This window comes from Macrobrachium nipponense, chromosome 3 (genome assembly GCF_015104395.2).
Source record: "Macrobrachium nipponense isolate FS-2020 chromosome 3, ASM1510439v2, whole genome shotgun sequence".
Taxonomy (NCBI): domain Eukaryota; kingdom Metazoa; phylum Arthropoda; class Malacostraca; order Decapoda; family Palaemonidae; genus Macrobrachium; species Macrobrachium nipponense.
Window position 1 is genome coordinate 19,411,812 of NC_087202.1, and position 23,127 is coordinate 19,434,938.

Consider the following 23,127-nt stretch of genomic DNA (forward strand, 5'->3'; position numbering starts at 1 on the left):
CATTTATTTATATATTAATTTTGGTTGGCAATTTGGCGCCCCCCAAGCAAATGGCACCCCAGGCGACCGCCTGTGTCGCCTGTGCCTAGAAACGGCCCTGGTATCCTTAGTCCAGTAGTAGATTTTCATGCCAAGATCTTTCGGTCTGCACGACCTTCTACGTACTAGAGGCACAACTTGTGCCTGAAGTAAAGGGTCGTGTAGACCGAAGCCGAAAGATCTTGGCAATTATTGTCTGTTCATTTTCCTCTGTGGCATCACTTATATATATATATATATATAGATATATATATATATATATTTATATATATTATATATATCTATATATATATATATATATATATATATAATACATACAGAGAGCACGCGCACACACACACACATACGTATATATGAGAGAGAGAGAGAGAGAGAGAGAATGATTGGATGCTTCTGGTGACGTAACCGGCCGTTTGTTTACAAGAGCTATCAGCTGATCATGACCATTTATCAGGCAACTGGTACCCTACCCTATTACAGGTGAAGTTCTGATACATGTCAACAATACCTATTTGGCGTTCGTCTATTAGCTATATCTATAGTAAGTGTTCACATTAGAAGTGTTTTTCAATGTTATTAGATTAAAAGCAATCTATTTTTATGTACCTTTCGATCTTTTCTTTGAAAAAAAACGAACCCAATGGTGGGCATCTAGCTTAAAAGGCTCTACTTTAGAGATAGGTAGTATCTCATATTAGACTTTTAATTTGATGTTCCTATGCTTTAATGTGTGCTCTGAATGTTTCAAAACTACGTTTCATTCGCAAAAGACCTATATACCCTGATAGGCTACACAATACCCAGGCGTATCATGCACTAGGGTAAAGATTTGGTACCTAAGGTTAGGTCAGGTTAGATCATTTGCAAAAATTACGAACATTGGAAAGGTTTAAAACCAACATCAAAATATAGGAAAGTGATATTTTCAAGTCCAAAATGCAATAGCCTAATGATTTAAGTGAATAATATATGATCCCAATATCATACCTAATTTTTTTAAAATGACATTCTCATGATACCTAATAACTATCCAAGACTAATTGGGCAAACAGTCCAAACTTGAGCCTACTGTAATTGGTCAGTGCCAGCTTAAATTAAGTGGCCTATAATGTCACTGAAGTCCTGATTTCTCCTCTGTCTGCTAGTTCAAATCCACGAGAGGACAAAATTATTAGTAACTAAAAAATTCCTCTTCAGTTAACTTATATGAAAATAGGGTAATTCTGAGGTAGAGTGAATTGGATATTAAAGGACATTTCTCTCTTAATGTATGTATTATATGAATCATGGTGATGTGATAAAAAAGCTTTTCATCTTCTTTCGTGACCCATTCTGCTTTTGCGTTCATTGTTTTTGTGCCTTTTTTGTTTTTTTTATTCAAATGCAACTGCTAAATAAGCCATCATGGGGCCAAAGAAAATTCCAAGTGCTAGCCACTCTGTAAAAAGGGCAAGAAACATTATAGAGTTTAAGAAAAAATTTGTAGCAAATTGTTGGAGGAAGTTGCATGTTGATTTCAGTGAGAAAATGCGTACAGCAATATAAGGCCAGCAGAGTCTGGTTTGAAAAATTCAGAAAACAAATGGGAATATATAATGTGCATGCTTCAGGGATTAAGGACATGTTTGCAAAGTGGAATGATGCAAATAATTTTTTGGGGAGTTATCATCCCAACAAAGTTGTAATCTGTGTCTCCAACATGTTTAATGACAATGCTGTGTTTAACTTTAGGCAAACTTTAAAGAAATGCCAGAAACAAATGTGTCTGAACAGTTTTGTTGTGTGACAAGGTCCAGTAACTCTCAGCCTGGTCTTAGTGCCTGTAAAAAACGAAGAGAAATAAACCCAGATAGGTCCTTGATACCTCAAGTTCTTCTGGAGGGAGATTCCCTTTCTAAACAATAACCTCTCCATCTTCCTCTCCCTTCTGTCTTCCATACGCTAACAAGTGTTTTCCATAAAGATAAGAGTGTGTTAAATGTTCATTTATTCATTTTATTAGTCATTTATATATATTTCTCATTGTTTCAGTTAATCAGTCATTTATATATATTTCTCATTGTTTTCTGTATGTAAAACTGTGTTTATTCTGTATATAATATATTTTTTGTTTAGATTTTTGGGGGTCTGGAACGCATTAATTGTATTTACATTATTCATTATGGGAATTATTGCTTCGGTTTTCGTACGTTTTGGATTTCATGATTGGTTCCAGGATGGATTATGTACGAAAACTGAGGTTCCACTGCATATTCCTTGATATTGTTACCATCAAATACTGATAAAATTAATGCCATTGATTTTATAATCCTTGTTATTAAGATTTTATCTTTTATTCCATGTAAAACATAGCACTTTGAATGGTTAACAATGAAAATATATCTGAAAAATAATTATACTTCCTGGGAAATCCCTGGATTATTTCCTAATTGTCCCAAAATCCTAGAATCCAAAATCAGGCACAAACTGGAAACCCTAATTGTGACCTTACCAAAGATGAGCTTGTTTCACTTCTCATCTCAACCAGCAGTACAGACTAGTGAATATTGGCTGTTAAGTCTCAGGCTATTGAACTTAGGCTGTTATTAATATTATTATACAGGCAGTCCCCAGATATCTGTGGAGTCGGTTAATGGTGATCTGGTGTTATAGCGCTTGTCTAATGCCATAAAATCGGCGATTTATGCCGCCATAATGGGACAAATTTCGGTTGTTGGCACCATAAGGTGCTGATAACAGAGTTATGGTGTTATAATATATCTAACAGTGGCGCCAATAGCCTGTTATCGGTGCCATTAACTGAAACTCGTCGCCATAAACATCACAAATCGCAGAGTATCGGTTAACGGAGGTTTTCCCTTATTAGCACCTTGCCAAGAACGGAACCTTGCTGATAACCTGTGACTGCCTATATATATTATTATGCCAATGGATGTACCTTATATGAGATAATAGCTTCGGGGATTTAGTTATTTACCATTGTAAAATTTTATTGTGTCAGTTTGACTCATGAATAGAGAATGATGATAATTAGTTCTGCCTCTAGAGAGTAAAACAGGACTGTAAATTTATGGTAGATGGGAAGGGACGTAACATCGACCAATTAATCAACTATATTACTCAAGTGTATACAAACTACAGCAGACATTTAAATTTTTTATTTCTACATTTACTAGTACACATTGTCCTTGGTAAATGCTACAAAGATAGTTTACCAATCTTTAAAGACTGCTTCGAAAACAACCATAATGTCGTTGCATATCTACAAAACTTTATGGCTGAACTGTAGAAGAAATATACCAGCAAAATCAAATATTTCTATTTCTGCATAAAGTACATATTGCATATAGTACATGGGGCATAAATAATTTGACAGTCTTGATGGACATCCGAAAAAACACATTTGAAAGAGTACAGGGTTTCCCATTAGAATGTATGGGTTGCGCCATTGTTTACATAAGAATCATTGCATAGTGATGGTTGCAGGCAATGCACCTCACAAACTAGTTTAGCTACTAAACGCTGTCCAATCTCTCCTCTCTATATCTATGGATGTATTCTACTTTTGTATTTACTTATTATTTTTTCAGCATTTCGGAGTAAAAACAGTCAAATAAGACTAAAACTTTATGGTTGCATTGGAAGCAATATTAATTTTATGACAATTGTTTTCATTTTTTTTAAACATTTGAATTGAGTTTTGATGAGGACTTTTTTCTTGTCAAATGCTTTGGCAATGAGCAAGCAAAAGTCTTGAAAAAGTTTTGTAACTTTTTTCCAAAATTTGGCTACATGTGATATTTTCTTAGTTTTGAAATATATTACAGATTTCACTCTTATGAAACCTATTATGGCCTTATACGTAGTATGCAATATTGTGTTTTCACATTCAAATAATAGATAAATATGGCGCATGGTAGTCGCCAGTTAGTAAATATTGAACAAAACTGTATGAAGTCATGTAGGTACCATCAGTTCTGAGCATAACTGTGCCATAGGAAATAATTTTGAATGTATCCACTGGAAATTGAAGCATCTGATATTTCTGAATACCTGTAGTACTACCACCGTACGCACACATACAGATTCCTTTTAGAGTAAGGTTTTCTTCCAAATCCAGAGACTGGATTCATCTCATAGCATGCTGGCATGAACAATGCAGTTTCATTTCCTCATTCTGGGTTGGCTAACTTTTCTACCATTAACATGAAAAACATGTGCAATAGAGTTTGTTAGATAAGATATAAAGAGTATTATTATATTTGGAACCATAAAGATGATTTGAAAGTTATTGTTTTTCTGATCTTGGGCAACATAAAAAAGCATTTTATACATTCAACTTCCCTGCCAGATATATACTTAGCTATAGACTCCGTCGTCTATAACTAAGTATATATCTGTCAGGTAAGTATGTATAAAACTTTATTGTAACATGACAATATCATTTTCAGGACAATAAGAAAATTACTTGGTAATAATTATCCTGTATGCTTATTTTCAGGAAGATAACCATGAGACAGTTTTTGTCAACTCTGTGGACAGTACTGCCTTTGATAGTCATTCTGGTTATTTTGGCCAATAGAAACATAGGACAGAGACATAGTGCAACAAATCCTTCGATACCATTGGTGGTGAATACTTGGAGATTCACTAATGCTACTGAGAAAGGTATGTGTAATTCAGTCAGTTTACTACTTTAGTTATTGTTTAGAAAAGTCAGTTTTTATACCAGGTCCAATCTTGTTTAAATCTAGGCTTGTTAGTACAGTACCTAATATGGAAATGGTTATATACTGTGAATTTTTTAAAACAGTGTATTACTGTCAGATTCACTAAAATAGTAGTAGTACATAATTGAATAGTATGAGCATGATAGCATTTTACGCAAACAACCCTGCTGGGTTTAACTGAAGTATAAGTATCAAAGGTTTGCACATTTTAAGCATGCATACCCTGTATTTATCTAATTATATACATATTTCTAAATTTTCAGAGAATCTTGTCTAAATCTGTAGTGTAAAAAGTTCCATTCATTAATACAGGATATATTACTTATTTAAGTTTGGTTGTAAACATGGACAAAAAATTAATTTTGACTGAGTTGTAGAGTTCCTTGGTTTTTATAGGTCCTAAAATAATAATATCCTGTTTTGGGGATTTCTTTTGTAGTTGTATGGAATTATTATTGTACATTTGGGCGTCAAGAATACAGAACCTACAGTGTTATGTCCTTCTTTATATAAGTAACTTACCCAGAACATAATTACATACTTAGCTAAGAGTTTCTACTCAACAGCAGCTTGAATTTTCAAAATTTGCGGTAGTGATTTGTTTGTTTGTATCAATGAATAGACACGCCCACTTACATGGTAGGAAAGAGGAACAACTATCCTAACAGCCCAATTTGTTTCTGCCGCTGATACTGTCAACACGGTCTTCTTTAAAGAAGCTTGGTTTTTTAAATTTCATTTATCTTCCCATATTGGTGAAGTATTCTCTTACAGTAGCCTTTCAGCATTGTTTTGATGGTGTTTTGTAATTTCTCTATTTGAATTGTTATCATTGTGGAAATTGTTAGCTAATTAGGAATGTCTGATACTAGCTCTTCTAGATTTTGGTATAGCAGTAAAAGTTGCAATACCCGAATGACCAAGTTTTCATATGACTCTCACCCCCTTTGCTTTAATTGTAGAGAACAAGTGTGCAATGTTAACATGACCTGTGATGAATGCAAGGACTGGAGCAATAAAAAATTGAGGACTTTAGATTCTCACTTAAATGAATTAGAGAGAAACTGTAAAAGGAAGTGGCTGCTAAAACTGGCTTGGAAAATAGTACTTAGCCAGGTTAAAATATCTCAATCTAGTAATGTTGATGTTCCTGCTGTTTCTCTTATTATTCCTGTTTCTCCTGCTTTGATCCATTCTCCAAGACCACCTACTTCCTCTCCTGCTCCCCACACTTTTGAACAGAATCGTTTTGCCAGCCTAGACAGTAGATTGATGAAAAATTAAATTTAGTAGTGAGTATGGTGGCCCAACTAGGGTCATCATTGCATGTGTTATTTTCTAAGTTTAAGAAAAGTGAAGTGCCAGTAGAGGAGGTGGCTGTTTGTCCCACTGATTCTCCTAGGCAAAGGTTACTGCCATATTCCCCCGAACCAGGGAGGAGGCATACTGGAGGCCCAAGGGATGTCAGTAAGGTCTGCCCACAGACAGTCGCCTCCTCAGACCAACCTGTTGTATCCCAGGTTGCATGAAGAGATAGCTGCTGGAAAGGCATCTCTGAAGTGTTGTGTCATTCGTCGAGTTTAGGGGACTCTTCTCCAACTAAGAAGCGCCAACAGCGCCTTCCTAATGAATCTCGCCCATTGAAGAGGTGGTCTTCATTTAGGGATCAGTCGCTGCCGCTGTCCGTCAAAAGGTTGAGGAAGCCTTCCTTCAGTCCTCAGCCATCTTGCAGCATGTGGGATAGTCTTGAGCGATTTTCTTTGCCTGTTCGGCAAGGAGGACACCATAGCCGCTCTTCTTCATCTCATCATTGGATCTCGTCAAGTGGTCAGCGCCCTACTTTTAGTAATTTTTGTCATTCCTTTCCCTTGCACCCTCTTTGAGGAAGCTCTTTTATAGAGTGCCCTGATCCAACAGAGCGGTTGGAAGCAATGGAAGCTCCTGAGTGTCCTGAAGCACCCAAGTCTTGGCATCCTAAAGTGGCCTGGCACCTTAAAGCACCCTGTATTCTTAGAGTTCCCTGTAGAGGCAGAGCCCCATGATGTTATTGAGTGCCTTAGTCTGGTTCTTTTGTAACTCCCAAGCGCGCAAATGAATCTACGAGACTTTTGAACTGATTATGACTCAGTTGTAGATCTGCAACCTTCTGTTTTGGATCCTTCTTTAGCACCTTTACAGGGTAAGTTGGATAGTATTCTACTACTTCTTCAGAAGCCTGTGGTGCCTCAGGCACCTCCTGCAGATGCAGTATTATCCCTGATTGTGTCTGATGAAGAGGAACTAGAACAAGAATCAACGTCCTCCCCATATGCTTCTTGTTGCAGTATTTATTACATAATTTTTCGGAATTCTTTTCCACCAGCAACTCCTTCTTCTCCCACATCATCGTTTATGAAAGTGAGTAGTCAACCATCAGATTTCACTAAACTTTCGAAGATTGTTCTCTCTTCCTTGAAGAAAACCCTTTGTTAAGGAGAACCAGCTTTCTTAGAAGAGGAAACGGGAAGGCATGCTTTAGTATTCTTCGTTCTTGTCTTTCACATAGCAGGTATTTGTGTTACATGACCAGGGGGCAGGTATTTGTGTTACATGACCAGAGAAGCCCCCCTCCTTGGGAGAGGCTGCCTCCTCCCAAGGAGACTTCTCTGGTCTAATTGAAGCAGGTTGCAGATCCGCGCTCGCTTTAGCGAAGGTGTTCTTTTCAGTTCAAGAAATGGAACATCTTTTGAAGAGCTTATTTAAAGCATTTGAGGTGCATAGTTTTCTTGACTGGTGCTTAGGCGCATTAGCCAAGAGAGTCTAGGATTCGGCCATACCAGAGAATTGTTCAGTGAAACTTCTCAAGTTTCTCTCCTGCGCCGACAAAGCAGTTAGAGATGGGTCACAGGAGGTAGCTGCCCTGTATTTTATGGGAATCCTTAAGAAAAGAGAATTATGGAATTCCTCCACTTCTAAAGGAGTAACTTTGCAACAGAAGTCTGCTCTCTTGTTTTCACAATAGACAAGCATCATCTTTTTCCTCAGTGAGATCGCATCTCATTTACACAAGAAATCAACACAGGAATTCTAGACCCAATTGACGAAGCACCAGAAAGATCGGGCTTCTTTTCAGTCTAGATCATCCTTTCCTCTTGAACTGCAGCCCTTTCTAGGGGGAAGACAGAGATCGATACTACTCAGACCTAGGGGTTCATTTAGATTTACACCCCGTACAATTAAGAAATCAACTGCAAAGCGGTCATCACATAAGTGAGGATCCAGTCCTTCATGGCCCAGTGGGAGCCAGGCTTTATCTCTTCAGGGAAAGATGGAATTCCAAAGGGGCAGATCAGTGGGTGGTGAAAGTGTTGAAAGATGGATATACCATCCCCTTCACGGAGAGGCCACCCCTGTCCAACATTCCCATCACCTTGACAGCTTACTCCAAAGGTTCGGAGAGATTTTTGGCCCTCGAAGCAGAAGTTGCCTCCCTCTTAAGCAAGAGGGCAATACAAGTAGTGAGAAAAATCGAGTTGAAAGGATTTTAGAACTGTCTCATTGTTATGCCCAAGGTGTTGGGAGGTTGGAGACCAGGTTTGCATGTGAGTGCACAGAATTTTTTCATAGAAAAAACAATTCTTGCATCCATCAGTCAAGGGAACTGGATGGTATCCCTGGATGTGCAGGATGCATATTTTCATATGCATCCTGCACATGGGCTGAAGGAGGTTCCTCAGATTTGTGTACAAGGATCAAGTGTTTCAATTTCGAGTGCTCTGCTTTGGTCTCTCAACTGCTCCACAGGTATTCTCTCATGTCCTCGCGTCCCTAGTGGGATGGTACCGTACTTGGACGATTGGATGATTCACTACCCAACGAAGAACCAGTGCATGGAAGACCTGAAGGAAACAATAAATATGGCTCAGGAATTGGGGTTATTACAGACCGTCGAGAAGTCTAAGCTGAATCCCTCTCAATCTATTCTCTGTTTGGGGATTCAGTTAAACTCAGAGTTTTTGGGCTACTCTGTCCACCAAGAGGGTGGAGGATTGCCTGAGGAAGATAGATCTATTCCTCTCCCTGAGTTCATGCTCTGCAACTCAGTGAATGAGTCTCCTAGGCTCCCTGGCCTCTTTGGAGCAGTTCGTAAGACTGGCGAGACTGCAAATGAGGCCCTTGCAATTTTATCTCAGAGCTTGCTGGGATCGGAAAACTCTGCAGGACCAACGTTTCTGTTGCAATACACCCCCTGAACACCTGAACAAGCCCTGGTCACTTACCAGCCCGAACCATCATTTATTAAAAATTTACCAAATCTTTGGTTAAAATAAACGATCAGTGTTGCCAATCTCCTGGCAAACACCCTCGTTACCTAGTTACCAGCCCACCGGTGATAGCCCTGCCTCACAGGCCGGTCACACCTGCCCTCTCACGTCAATCACTTATCGTTCGCGGTGGAGTACAGATGTATCCACAGCGAACTCCTTTTTGGTCTTGCCCGGCCTTCATTTGCACCTTTGATTTGATTGATTTTGGTGACGAATTACGCATCCCTTTGGATTACTGTTGGATTGCTCTTAATACCTTGTCATCAGACATTGATTCTGCAAAGGAAGAAACAACACAAGCTACGACAACGGCTACTGCATTCTCGGCCATGACATCACAGAAAACGACGAGCGGAAGTTCAACAACGTATCGTCTTTGCCAACAATGCAAGAAAAGGATGAGTACCCTATGACACGATAGTCATTCCTTATGCGTAAATTGTAGGCCTGTTCAATATAATATAAAGACCAGATGTTTGGAATGTTAGGAGTGGTCTTTGGGACCAGATGTTAGGGTATCTCAAACGTAGGAAAGGTCTTGTATTAAGAAGTAAGTGTAGGCAGGAAGAGACTAACGTAGATCAAGATAAGACTTAGAGACAGTGCTCTTTAAGAGACTTGAGAGTAGGCTGACATCGAGTATGACATCTCTTTGTTAGATTTTAATGTCGGGAGATTAAGTGAGGATAGATCGAGCAATAGGGATACTGAAATTACTAATCGTTTCTTTTCCAGCTCCCCTGCCTGTTCCAGAACCAGCCCTAACCGGTGTTGAGGGTTATGGGGATCCGCAACCCACCGGGGCAGGATCCGCCGTCCCCCCTGGCGCGGAGCAGGCAGTGTTGGCAGCAGATTCCCCTTCCCTCGATGTGTAAGTTCTCAGGATGATAAAAACTTAGGTCAGATATAGACGAGTAGGGATAATAGGCTACATAGTGTTTAGTTTAGAAAGAGAAGTGCAGGCTTCTTCGGGTCGGTTTTCTATTAAAAGTAGTAGTTTATAGAGGCACAGTGTCCTTAGAGCATCTTTAGGCTTTTTCCTGCTTCGAGTTCCTTGCATCAGAAGCTTTTAGGCCATGGTTGGTCTTTCAGATATGCTCCTTCGTCGTTAAGGTTACTTTCCTCTACTTATACGATACGATAATTGTTAGGCACAGGATATAGGTACGGCAGCCGTATCCCGATCGTGGTAGATATTGGTACGGCAGTGAATTGCGCATGCGTCAACTTTTAGACTTCCTGCCATACAAATAACGAACTGGATATTGGTACGGCAGCCGTACCCCGATCTCGGTAGATATTGGTACGGCAGTGAATTGCGCATGCGGGAACCCTTGTTTACCGCCTCACGCATATCCAAAGACTATATACTGAAGTATATACACAGTCTTTGGGCAGTGACAGCAAGAAAAATGGTGACGGAACAGCATGAACGGCGGAATAATACATTAGTTTTTCGCCGAAAAACCGATGTTTTCAGGCTTTAACGAGCTGAAGAAAGCCATAGACATCTATGAAGACTCAAACTTTCAAAAATTGGGTAATTCATGGTATATACGTAGGTCACGAACGATCGAATCGGCCCTGAAAAGAATTCCGAAGAGGAGATTCAAAGAGGATTATACATAAATATACACTACCATCGTACCTTTGGTGACTTTCTCGGCCCTTTATTCTGCCCAACATTGGCAGTTGCAAGGGACCGTTATAAACTTTACAATATTCTTTTAATTCACTTCATTGGGTATATTGCAGCTGTCGGAGAAGACGATAGAATTACCAGGTAGGGAAATGGCAAAGTTAAACACAATTTTTAGCATTATTCCATTAAAATCGGGATAATGTTGTTTTTGTAGTACAAAAAAGCGGTACAAAATTCCAAAACAAAGCTAAACAAACTAAAACAGGGGGGGGGGGGGACATTTTGCTAACAGATGTTCAAAAAGCGTGGACTGTCCCCACCTAAAAGCCGAACTCTGGTTTACATAATACAGTATGATTAGCAAACTGATAAACGGATACAGCTAACTGCCGTATCTACAGCAAGTCAAGAGCGCAAATACGGCACCAATGACAGAATCTGCCGTACCCTCACCGCACTATATTATTTGTAGGCACAGGATATAGGTACGGCAGCCGTATCCCGATCGTGGTAGATATTGGTACGGCAGTGAATTGCGCATGCGTCAATTTTAGACTTCCTGCCATACAAATAATATAGTGCGGTGAGGTACGGCAGATTCTGTCATTGGTGCCGTATTTGCGCTCTTGACTTGCTGTAGATACGGCAGTTAGCTGTATCCGTTTATCAGTTTGCTAATCATACTGTATTATGTAAACCAGAGTTCGGCTTTTAGGTGGGACAGTCACGCTTTTTGAACATCTGTTAGCAAAATGTCCCCCCCCCCTGTTTTAGTTTGTTTAGCTTTTGTGAATTTTGTACCGCTTTTTTGTACTACAAAAACAACATTATCCCGATTTTAATGGAATAATGCTAAAATTGTGTTTAACTTTGCCATTTCCCTACCTGGTAAATTCTATCGTCTTCTCCGACAGCTGCAATATACCCAATGAAGTGAATTAAAAGAATATTGTAAAGTTTATAACGGCCCTTGCAACTGCCAATGTTGGGCAGAATAAAGGGCCGAGAAAGTCACCAAAGGTACGATGGTAGTGTATATTTATGTATAATCCTCTTTGAATCTCCTCTTCGGAATTCTTTTCAGGGCCGATTCGATCGTTCGTGACCTACGTATATACCATGAATTACCCAATTTTTGAAAGTTTGAGTCTTCATAGATGTCTATGGCTTTCTTCAGCTCGTTAAAGCCTGAAAACATCTGTTTTTCGGCGAAAACTAATGTATTATTCCGCCGTTCATGCTGTTCCGTCACCATTTTTCTTGCTGTCACTGCCCAAAGACTGTGTATATACTTCAGTATATAGTCTTTGGATATGCGTGAGGCGGTAAACAAGGGTTCCCGCATGCGCAATTCACTGCCGTACCAATATCTACCGAGATCGGGGTACGGCTGCCGTACCAATATCCAGTTCGTAATTGTTAATATCAACTAATTCTCCGTTCAATGCATGTAGTTCAGTATGGAGAGAAATCGAATAAAATTAACTACAGTTAGCCTAGTGTTCGCGATGATATATCGTATGCATATTCAGTAGCCTAGCCTAAAGTATTCGCAGTACAACATATCGATAGTTATTTTTATATTGGCTAACGCTGTAGGCTCAAGGCATTCTGACTTCTGATAATTCAGTACAGGTGTAATTGAAAACGAACGAGAATCCGATCGGTGGATAATTAATATGAATGTAATCGAACAGAATGAAGATCGGATTCTGTCCGACTAAAGCATTATGATTGTATTATATGTATTATCATATTAGCGTAGTATAAACACTTAACTCGGCAGTCATTCACGCTGGAATCAGCGGATGACGAATACGGGTTTGCGTCGCCGTATCCATCTCATTCTCTCCTGATTGCCTAAAATGACTAACGTAACAACACTCTCACTTATGCCAAGTTTGTACAAACGTCTTGAAGGAGACGTGTGTTCACCTATGTTGACATTTAACATAGTCAATGAGGTATCTATCTTGGGGCATATAATCAGATGGCAGATATAAGGAATTCGTATGTATGACGTCTTCATACGTTTAACCGACTATTGCCGTCAGTAATTACATTGCGCTTATGTCAATTTACAGTTACAAATTATTACCAGTCGTATTATCAAATTACAATGACAACTGAAATTAATATTAGGCCTAATAAAGTTAATTTAATTACCTTTAAATATTATTTTATTACTTTTCAATTAAATTACAATTACACTAGCTTGTCGTCAAACAGCACTATTGTAAGGTGTGGCTTAAACAGACAAGGATGCCGGCTAGTCTGTTTTTGTTTGTTTTTTTGTTTTTTTTTCCCTTGGCTCCAGATTCAACCATATCACTTGGTCTCGGCTAATGTTTTTGTCCCTAGTTAGCATATTAATGAATATCTGGATACTTAACTTATGGAACGAAGTCATACTGTTTGTCTTACGATGTAATTTAAGTCCAAAATTTGACTGATACGTTTCATTGGAAGCTAGTTTTTCCATCGGGTTAGATGGCGTTAAATTTAGGATTCCGTTCGTTTTTCACTCGTTTTCATAGGTATTACGAACCTTACACTTTATATACTTTATTAATCCTTTGTCTGTGTAAAAAAAAAAAAAGTAATGAGCTCTTTCATGCTATTAGTTTCTTTTACCACGGCTGCGTTTGAATTCATACAAAAGCTCGGGACTTCTGTCCAGGTTGCTGATGCACGTAATTTTGCCTTAGCTTCAGCTGCATTTATAACATGAATACAGTAATTACCGTCGCACGCGGATGAATACAATAACGGATGTTGCTATCGGATTCGATTACTGTCATACGCTGATCAATACAATAAAGTGATGTTGTTATAGGAGTCGATCGCATTAACAACAAGTTCTCGTTCGGTTGTTCATAGCTGTACGGAGTTATACGAGTATATTATCGTTAAGATAATACCCTTTTAACTTAGAAGAGGGTGCAATTTACGGAGGTGGAGATGTTAGACGATTGTAATTTCTCTCTCTCTCTCTCTCTCTCTCTCTCTCTCTCTCTCTCTCTCTCTCTCTCTCTCTCTCTCTCTCACTTACTTCCCTGATTTTATATTCTCTTTATCTTAGACGATTGTCTCTCTCTCTCTCTCTCTCTCTCTCTCTCTCTCTCTCTCTCTCTCTCTCTCTCTTTCTTACTTTTCTGATTTCATATTCTCTCATCCTATTTTCCACGCTCTCCTAACACTGGACTCATTGTGCAACAGAGGTTTTTCTTCCTGTCACACCTTTTCAAACTTTGTCAATTTCCCTTCAGCGCTGACTGACCTCATAGGTCCCAATACTCGGCCTTTGGCCTAAATTCTATTTTAAACCCAACAATCTTGCTGTCTGAGTTAGTATTAGAGTAGGGAGCGAATATTAGGAATATGTATAAGGTATTCATGATATGATATATCACGAGAGGATTTTAAGTATTAGGACAGATAGGAAAGAACATGTCTGGGTCTATCTGAGGGTATTCTTCCAAGTGCCAACCAGGCAGAGTACAGACAGGCAGGTACAACACTACAAGAGAGGACATCACTACGATCGACGACACCGTCGCAGACGCACCGATGGACATGGTTGTCTCCTCCGTACATGAGAGGCCTAAGGCCATGGGAGGTCTTAAGTTTCCTCCATATAGCCGAGAGGGCAGCCCATGGGAGGTCTCGTTCCCTCCATACTGAGAGGCCGAGAGCCCATGGGAGGTCTTCAGATTCCCTCCATACATGAGAGGCCGAGAGCCCATGGGAGGTCTTAAGATTCCCATTCTCCATACTTGAGAGGCCGAGAGCCACACAATGGGAGGTCTTCAGTTTTTCCTCTACTCAGGTGAGGCACATAGCCAGCTGAGAGGAAACAGGTTTGTATCCCTCCCGCACTCAATGAGTTTTGACCTTAGGGTAGAGGTGCAGGGAGTTTTTCCCTCCACATATGGGAGACCTAGAAGGCCACACATGGGAGATTAGTTTGGACGAGTGACAAATGAACTTGAGACTGACCCGCGTACTCTATTATATTGACTGACAAGTGGTACAGTGGAGGGCCGAGTAGATTTGATTCCCCACCTCCAAATAAATGTTGTTAATCGGGCTTGTTCAGGTGTTCAGGGGGTGTATTGCAATATGAAGTTTTTATTGTAAAACTAATATTGTAATACCTACCTGAACACCTGAATGATTCCCACCCTCCTCCCCTCTCATACAGAGTTATTGAGTTATGATTGACGTGAGAGGGCAGGTGTGACCGGCCTGTGAGGCAGGGCTATCACCGGTGGGCTGGTAACTAGGTAACGAGGGTGTTTGCCAGGAGATTGGCAACACTGATCGTTTATTTTAACCAAAGATTTGGTAAATTTTTAATAAATGATGGTTCGGGCTGGTAAGTGACCAGGGCTTGTTCAGGTGTTCAGGTAGGTATTACAATATTAGTTTTACAATAAAAACTTCATTTCTCATCACTCAGCAGATAAAGGAAGACATGCGTTGGTGGAGGTCTGAGGGAAAGTTGTTAGAAAGGGAGAGGTTAATGCACGTCAACTTAAAAAAGCTGAGAGCAGTATACTTAGGAATTCTCCACTACAGGTGTTGGCTTACATAAAGCTCCAAAGGGGAACTCACTCGTGAACTCACTCGTGTTCTCTTTGCAAAGGGACGAGAACTTCTATGTTGGATAGAACAGAACAAAACTAATCATGAGGTTCATCCAAGGAAAATGCAATGTACTAGCAGACGAGTTGAGTTGGAAGAAACAAGTAGTACTTCCAACAGAGTGGGCACTGGAGCAGTTGTTCACCACCTCCAGGAACCACTGTCTGCTTCCCCAGCTCCCGATCAGCAAGCGTGGGCGACAGTTTGTTTGTTTGTATGGTACAGATACAATGATATTAGACTGGTCCGACCTAGATCTATATGCCTTTCCCCCTTTCTGGACGATAGGGGAGGTATTAAAGACTTTCTGGTCATTGGAATGCCAGAATGACTTTAGTTCCTTTCTGGCCACAGAAAACATGGTTCCCAGACCTGTTAGATCTCCTGATAGACCTTCCAAGGCTGCTTCCTATAATTCCAAGTTTCAGACAGCCCAACTTCAGGAGGTTCCATCAAAATTTCTCCACTCTGCCTCTAACAGACTTTTGACTGTCCGTTGACTTACCAGAACAAAAGGATTTTCTAGGTCTGTGGCAGAGGTGATTGCTAGATGCAGACGTGACTCTTCCAGTAGAGTGCATCAAGCAAAGTGGTCAGTTTTTAGACGTTGGTGTAAAAGACATAGTGTTTCGTCTTTTGGGACCACTATCGCTCAAATAGCAGACTTTCTCCTGTATTTGAGTTCTTCTTGAGGCCTCTCAATTCCCACCAAAAGGGTAGGCAGAGGCAAGTTTAAAGCTCCTGTATTCCAAACTAGAGATACAATTATTAAAGGGTACAGAGCAATGTTAAGCTCTGTATTCCAACATAGAGATATCAATTTTTCAGGTAACCAAGATCTCTCAGGCCTTATTAGATCTTTTAATGTTTCCAAGTCTAAGAAAGAGGTCTCATTTGCCTTGAATTTAGACATGGTGTGGAAATGGTTATTGAGTGCTCACCTCTAACCTCTTAGTTCGTTATCTCTAAGGGACTTGACTAAGAGGATAATTTTTGTGGTGCACAGCAAAGAGAATCCTACTGATGTTTAGGTATGGAAGAAGAAGAAAGGTCCATGTGTCTGGTAAGAGCCCTCAGGTATTACCTACAAGGACAGAGAGTATTACAGGACAGTTTAATAACTTGTGGTGCCCTGTGAAGAAGCCCATGAGAATGTGTTGTCCATTTTCTTAAGGGACTTGATTTTGAAGTCACAGTCCCAAATTGCAGACAAAGGTCTATGGGTGTTAGAAGTCAGAGCACATGGTGTCATGGCAGTTGCTACTTCCATAGCTTTTAGACACAATCTTTCCCTTTCTTCCATACTGCAAGTAATGTATTGGAAATGTAAATCCGTTTTTGTAATGCATTATCTTCGGGATGTTGAAACAATTTATAGTAATTGTAGTACCTTAGGACCATTGTCTGTAGCTGGCATAGTGATGGGTGCAACAGTGTAGGTGGTGTTCCTTCCTAAAATATTTTTTTTTCTCTCACCTTGAAATATAGTAAGTTCTAGGGGAGTCTAGGGTTACGTAGTACCTGGAGTGTCCACCAGTTTTAATATTGGGTAGAAGTCATGTTTTTTAATGTTAATGTAAGTGCAATTGTATATTTCTTTTGTAAATAACCAAAATGGTCTGGTTTGTTGTTTGATGGTACAAAGCCCTGGGCAGGGACTATTGTCTTTCGCTTTGATGATCTATGGTCGTATCCTTCATTACAAAGCTGTATAATAACATCTTATCAGCATTTGGATTACTCCTTTGCTGCAAGGTCCTATGTAAGTAGAGGTGATTCTGGCCTATATAGCCAACTCTTACAAGTTGAGAGGAGCACCAACCAGAGGTTTTACTTACCTGCGCAGCTCCCTCAACAGGTAAGGAACAACAAGCATTGTTTCAGTGCTAGCTATTTTATTCAATTCCATTATAATTAAGGGTGTGGTGAGTAGTTGAGTCCATTTTCCCCACCTCCTGTAATATGATTTCAGCTAAGTAATTATACTGGGTAAGTTACTTTTATAAAAATGACATTATGATAAAATTAATTTTATGTATACTTATCCAGTAATTATGGATGGAGCCCATCCTCCTCCCAGCTCATGGATGTTTGCGCATAAACAAATTGGGCTGTTAGCGTAGTTGTTCCTCTTTCCTACCACGTAAGTGAGCATGTCTAGTCACTTATACAAACAAAAGAATTGTTACCACAAATGTTGAAAATTCAAGCTGCCATCGAGTAGAAACTCTTAGCTAAGTAATTACTGGGTAAATATAAAATTTTATTTCATCATAAAAATGTCATTTTATTCAGGATGTAAATGGAACCTAATGCTTTTTTCACATCAGTCCATGCGAGATGCCTTCAAGGTCTCTTTTGGTTTCCTTTTTCTCTACAGTATGTAGGTTCTACTGTTAGATTATCATTTTTCACTCCATTAACAATTGTTTAAGTAATTTAAAATTTATTTAATTGAAGAAGTCTTTAGTTATCTGTGCTCCTTCCTTTGATGTACTGTACTAACTTTCAGTACCTTCTCAATACTTTTGCTTTTTTTCCCCAGAGCTGGCTGATTTAGTGCTCAAGATAGGATTATGAGCCATAGGAAATAGTGGACTAGTGGCTTGGAGTATTATTTATACTGAGCTTCTGATGATAGTTTTCTATGCTTGTCTTTCTAGCCAAAGAAGATATTTTTGTGTGTTCTCGCATTAATTAATGTAACACTGCTTTCCAGTGACTTAGGACTGTAGGCCTTTGAAATGCAAAGAAAAGGGCAGATACACTGGCTTGCTTATGTTAACAGATTCTACTGATCTAGATGTAGTACTACAGCTCATGGAAGTCACTGATTCAAAATGCCTTACCAGTTGTATTGTGTGATGTTGATCACTAGTAACTTATTGATATTTCATGACAAAAATCCAATGTTTACTAGTTTTATTTCTGTTGGTATTTCCAATCCATTTTTTTTCTTTCAGCTTGGAAAGTATTATATGAGGACAAGGGCTCTGCCGTTGATGCTGTTGAGAAAGGATGCACAGTGTGCGAGCTACTGCAGTGTGATGGTTCTGTGGGATTTGGAGGAAGTCCTGATGAGAATGGAGAAACAACTCTAGATGCCATGATTATGGATGGGTAAGGGAGAGTTAACCACAGTGTTGCCTCTCCTCTTTGATTTATAGAAATCTTATGGGTTAGAAGTGTAGGAATCGATATATGTAATTGATATGACTGTTATGGAACTTGAGCTTACTGGTATGAGATATGTTATTAGAATTTGTTTTTTCAAGTCAGAGTAAGTAAAGGATAATAAACTTACAAAGACTGTTTGCAAAAGCTGGTATGTTGCCAGGTCAACAGCTGTCATTTTTCAATTGAATGTTTAGATTTACATTGGGAGCAGAATGTGTACAGAAAGTTATTTGCACAGTTTTTTTCCCCAAAGTACATAAATTGAAATATTAAAATTAGAAATTTTTTACAGTCAAACACACGATACTGGTGCTGTCGGGGACCTTCGTCGAGTCAAGTCTGCCATTTCTGTGGCTCGTATGGTTATGGAACATACTACTCATACTCTTCTGGTTGGAGATCAAGCCACTGAATTTGCTCTTATGATGGGGTTTCAGGAAGAGAGTTTGATAACAAATCATTCAAAAAAAATGCATGAAGACTGGATTAAGAATTCCTGCCAGCCAAATTATAGAAAAAATGTTATACCTGATTCAGCAACATCATGTGGTCCTTACGTTCCTGCAAATGTATTGGCAAAAGCAAAGAAATGGTTTGTATCCAAAGAAGGCAAGAATTTCAACCTGGCTAACCATGATACAATAGGGATGGTTGCAATTGACTTTGAAGGTCACATTGCTTGTGGAACATCAACAAATGGTGCAAAATACAAGGTTCCTGGAAGAGTTGGTGACTCCCCAATTCCTGGGAGTGGATCGTATGTTGATCGACATGTTGGAGGTGCTGCAGCTACTGGAGATGGGGATGTGATGATGCGCTTCATGCCAGCACTGATTACTGTTGAAGGCATGCGAAATGGTCTCTCTCCTACAAAAGCTGCTGAAATGGCTATCCTTCGTATTGTTACATACTATCCAAATTTCATGGGGGCAGTTGTAGCTGTCAATCTGAATGGGGAACATGGTGCTGCATGTCATGGGATTGATGAATTCCCATATTCTATTGCTAATCCAAATTTGCAGCCAGTAACAGTTATGGTTGTGCCTTGCATATCATGATGTGATTGAAAGCATCATTGTATTATTCTGTGATTGGCTGCATGTTGCAGTTACATACTTATATTTTTTCCATAAATACAGTACACAGCATTTAGGAATTGCATGACACTTAATACATTCCATATTTACTAGATAATGTTGGCATTAAGATTATTGGAACTTTGGGAATTTAAACCACCTAGTTGATCTAATCAGTGACTCACTTTTATTTGATTTTAGCACATATTACAGTATACATACTTACATAGCATCAGGAATCGGTTTTACTTAAATATTAATAAAGTATTACACAATTATTACATACTTTAGAAATTTTTTTGTAGCAGCTCTCAATGTGGTGAGTGATGATATGATGGAATGACAAGAAAATTGTAAATGAACAAATTTATTAAATATTTTATATTTGTCTTTGTAATATTGCTCTACCTGTCCCTGTACTTGCCATACTGTTTCTAATTTTCAAAATGTTTATTAGTAGTTATTAGTATCTTTCTGTGTGTTCCATGTGTTATAATTGTGGTATTACAGTACTGTACAGTATATCCACATTTATGAAATATAAATGAATAACTGAATCAGTCCATTGCTGCACATTACAAGGTACTGTAGATCAGTTATACTTTACATTGCCCCATACATTTCTTGTTGATCAATAAGCTTTATTGAAAATTTTAATTTACAAATGCCTTGAAACCCAGTAGTCAAACCAAGTCCAATATGCTATATCTGGTCAAGCTTAACTTAGACCTGAAATTATTATTATTATTAATAGGGGTTAGTTTTTTCAGACCTCTGAGTCTCAAGTAGACTCTTCTCGGGCTGTTTTAGAGCTGAAATAAAGTGAGATTACCACTGAGTAAAATTTGTCCCCCACCTGGGGCTGTCCCATGTTTTATGTGCTCTTCAATTGTCTTCTATAGGGGTTAGTGCTGTCAGTGTACTTGACATGGTGCACTGTAGGCATCACTGGAGCTTCTTTATATCATCCCTTCAGCTCGTAGCTGTATTTAATTTCTTTTACTGTATCTCTATTCATACTCTTCCATTTTATTTTTCACATTCTTCTAACAATTGTTTTAGAGTGTGCCTGTGAGGTTTTCTTGTTATGCCTTTAAAAACTACTCTTGGTTTTCACATAAGTTACATACCAAACAATTAAAAAAATGTAAGCTTTTATACCTGGCAGTCGAAAATTCAAATTACGTATCTGGCGACAGCAGTGCTGCCATCTTTCGTGTAGGTGATACAGATCCCGCCAACTTTTGGGAATACCAGGTAGTACTGCTGAGCTAACTAATGTCAATTCGTTTTATGCCAGCTACGGAGTAACATCGGTGGTTTTCGCAGTCAACTTTTTCATCGCCTCATCTTGTGATTTTGTATCATAATTGGTGAAGTACAATTTGGTAGTTTTTTCTGGTTTAGCTGCTTCTTTAGCTTTCATTTAGCTAAGTAAAGCTTAGCCTTAGAATGTCGAACTCTAGTTCGTCTTCAGTTAGCTTTTGCAGCGATGGCGGCAACTAGGATGCTTAAAGTGTAGGGGACAAATATGTAGCAAAGACTTAACTTGCATTGAGTGTCAGGATTTAAATGCCTAAGGGTGGAAGACCTTTAAGTCTCATTTAGAAAAGATGGAAAAAGATAGGAAGAGAATTGCAGCTCTTATAGCTGGGAGTTAGACTAGTGGAGACAACTCCTTTGCCTTTAGAGGCGAAGAAGTCTTCTCTTTCTTCCCCTCTTTTATCCAACATATCTCCTATTGATAGTCCTCCTACTTCATTACCAATAACTCCAGTCCAGGTAACTCATGCTTCCGATCCTAATGTACCATTGCCAGCTTAGAGTCCAAAATGGACAAGAAGTTCGAAATTTTGGCTAAATCTGTCATGGATTTAGGTTTGTCTTTTTGCACGTTTGTGGAAAAATCGAGTGTCGGTGAAAAGATCAGTGTTGTGGAAATGGTCAGTGTTGTGTCCGAGTTGGTGGCTGTCTGTTCCCCCATTTCTCCTAGAAGGTCACTGTCCTGCTCCCCCGCACCCGGGAGAAGACATACTGGAAGTTGAAGGGAGACTGGGGGGGTTTGCCCACGGGCAGTCGGCGACTCTGTCGAGCCCATTGACTCGCGGGTATCGACTAAACGCCATTGGAAAGGTGTAGATGTTAGTGAGGTGCAGTTTTCCTCTGAATCAGATGTGTCTTCGCCTGAGAAGAGGAGCTGTGGTCCTCTTTTGCATCCCGAGGATTGCTACAGGAGCTAAAGCTTCTCCTCTTCAGAAGCACCCATTTCGAGGGGGGTTAAAACTAGAATGCAGAACAGACCGAGGACTAACTTGCGAGTGACAGCTAAGTCCGCCAAGAAGCCCCCCCTTTAAGATGACAGATGAGTAATTGGGAGGTTCTTCACACACCTGTAGGGGCGAGATTTCACTACTCATGGGAGGAATGGAGTTGGAGAGGAGCTTGCAATCCCTTTTGTTCAAGATCCGCTGCTGTCCAATGTGCCTATCTGTTTGACAGCATACTCAAAGGGATCAGGGAGAGCTTTGGCATTAGCCAAGGAAGTAGAAGCGCTTATCAGCAAGCAGGCCATAGAGGAGGTAACAGACAACTCCTTAAGCTCTTACAACAAACTTTTTGTAGTCCCCAAGACATCGGGGGCTGGAGACCCGTACTAAATGTAAGAGCCTTGAAGACGAAATTTCGAATGGAGACCAGTTGGTCGGTGATGTCTGCCCTCCAACCGGGCAACTGGATGGTGTGTCTCGACATGAAGGACACCTATTTTCATGTCCCCATTCATCAAGATTTGAAGAGATTCCTGAGATTCGTCTTCAAAGGGAGAGTTTTTCAATTTAGAGCCCTCTGCTTCGGGCTAATGATGGCTCCCCAAGTATTTGCCCATATTCTCGCTCCTCTAGGAAAATGGCTACACCTGATGGGGGATAAATGCAGCCTTTTATTTGGACGACTGGCTCCTGAGATCTGACTTGACAATTGGGAATCCAAATAAACCTCAAGAAGTCCCAATTGTCTCCGACTCAGAGGCTTCCCTATTTAGGGATGGTTCTGGACTCTAGCTTTTTGGGCTTTTCTCTTTCCGAAGAGGATAGTCGTGTGTAATAACAGTACAACCATTTCTAGTTTGCCTCTCATGCTCAGCTCTAGACTGGATGAGCCTCCTTGGAACCCTTGCATCAGTGGAAGGTTTTGTAAACTTAGGCCGTCTCCATATGAGATCTCTCCAATTCTATCTAAAAGCAAATAGGAATCGGAAGACGCAATCAAGCTTGTTAGTTTTTCCTTTAACAAAAGGGATCAAGTCAGATCTTCGTTGGTGGCTGTCGATGGAGAGACTTCAGGAGGGACTTTCCTTGGTTACGTTGAACCCCGACCTAGAGTTCTTTTCAGACGCATCGGACAGGGGATGAGGAGCTCTGTTAGGAGACAGGAGAGCCTCAGGTTTTTGGACAGAGGAAAAGAAGACCCTACACATAAATGTGAAGGAGTTAAAGGTGATTCTTCTGGGT

General features: G+C 39.7%; 1 protein-coding gene across 2 annotated transcripts; it reads left to right on the forward strand.

Moving 5' to 3' along the window:
• The first annotated feature begins 372 nt into the window (after positions 1-372).
• Positions 373-20,007, forward strand: LOC135221647 (N(4)-(Beta-N-acetylglucosaminyl)-L-asparaginase-like). 2 transcript variants are annotated; one of them, XM_064259336.1, is made up of 4 exons: positions 373-519; positions 4,541-4,707; positions 18,329-18,485; positions 18,835-20,007. In XM_064259336.1, exons 1-4 carry the CDS (start codon positions 479-481, stop codon positions 19,598-19,600), a joined length of 1,131 nt encoding a protein of 376 aa, XP_064115406.1. In that variant the 5' UTR covers positions 373-478; the 3' UTR covers positions 19,601-20,007. The 2 variants fall into 2 exon arrangements, with proteins under 2 accessions (XP_064115406.1, XP_064115407.1); XM_064259337.1 differs by having other exon boundaries at positions 425-580.
• The last annotated feature ends 3,120 nt before the right edge of the window (positions 20,008-23,127 follow it).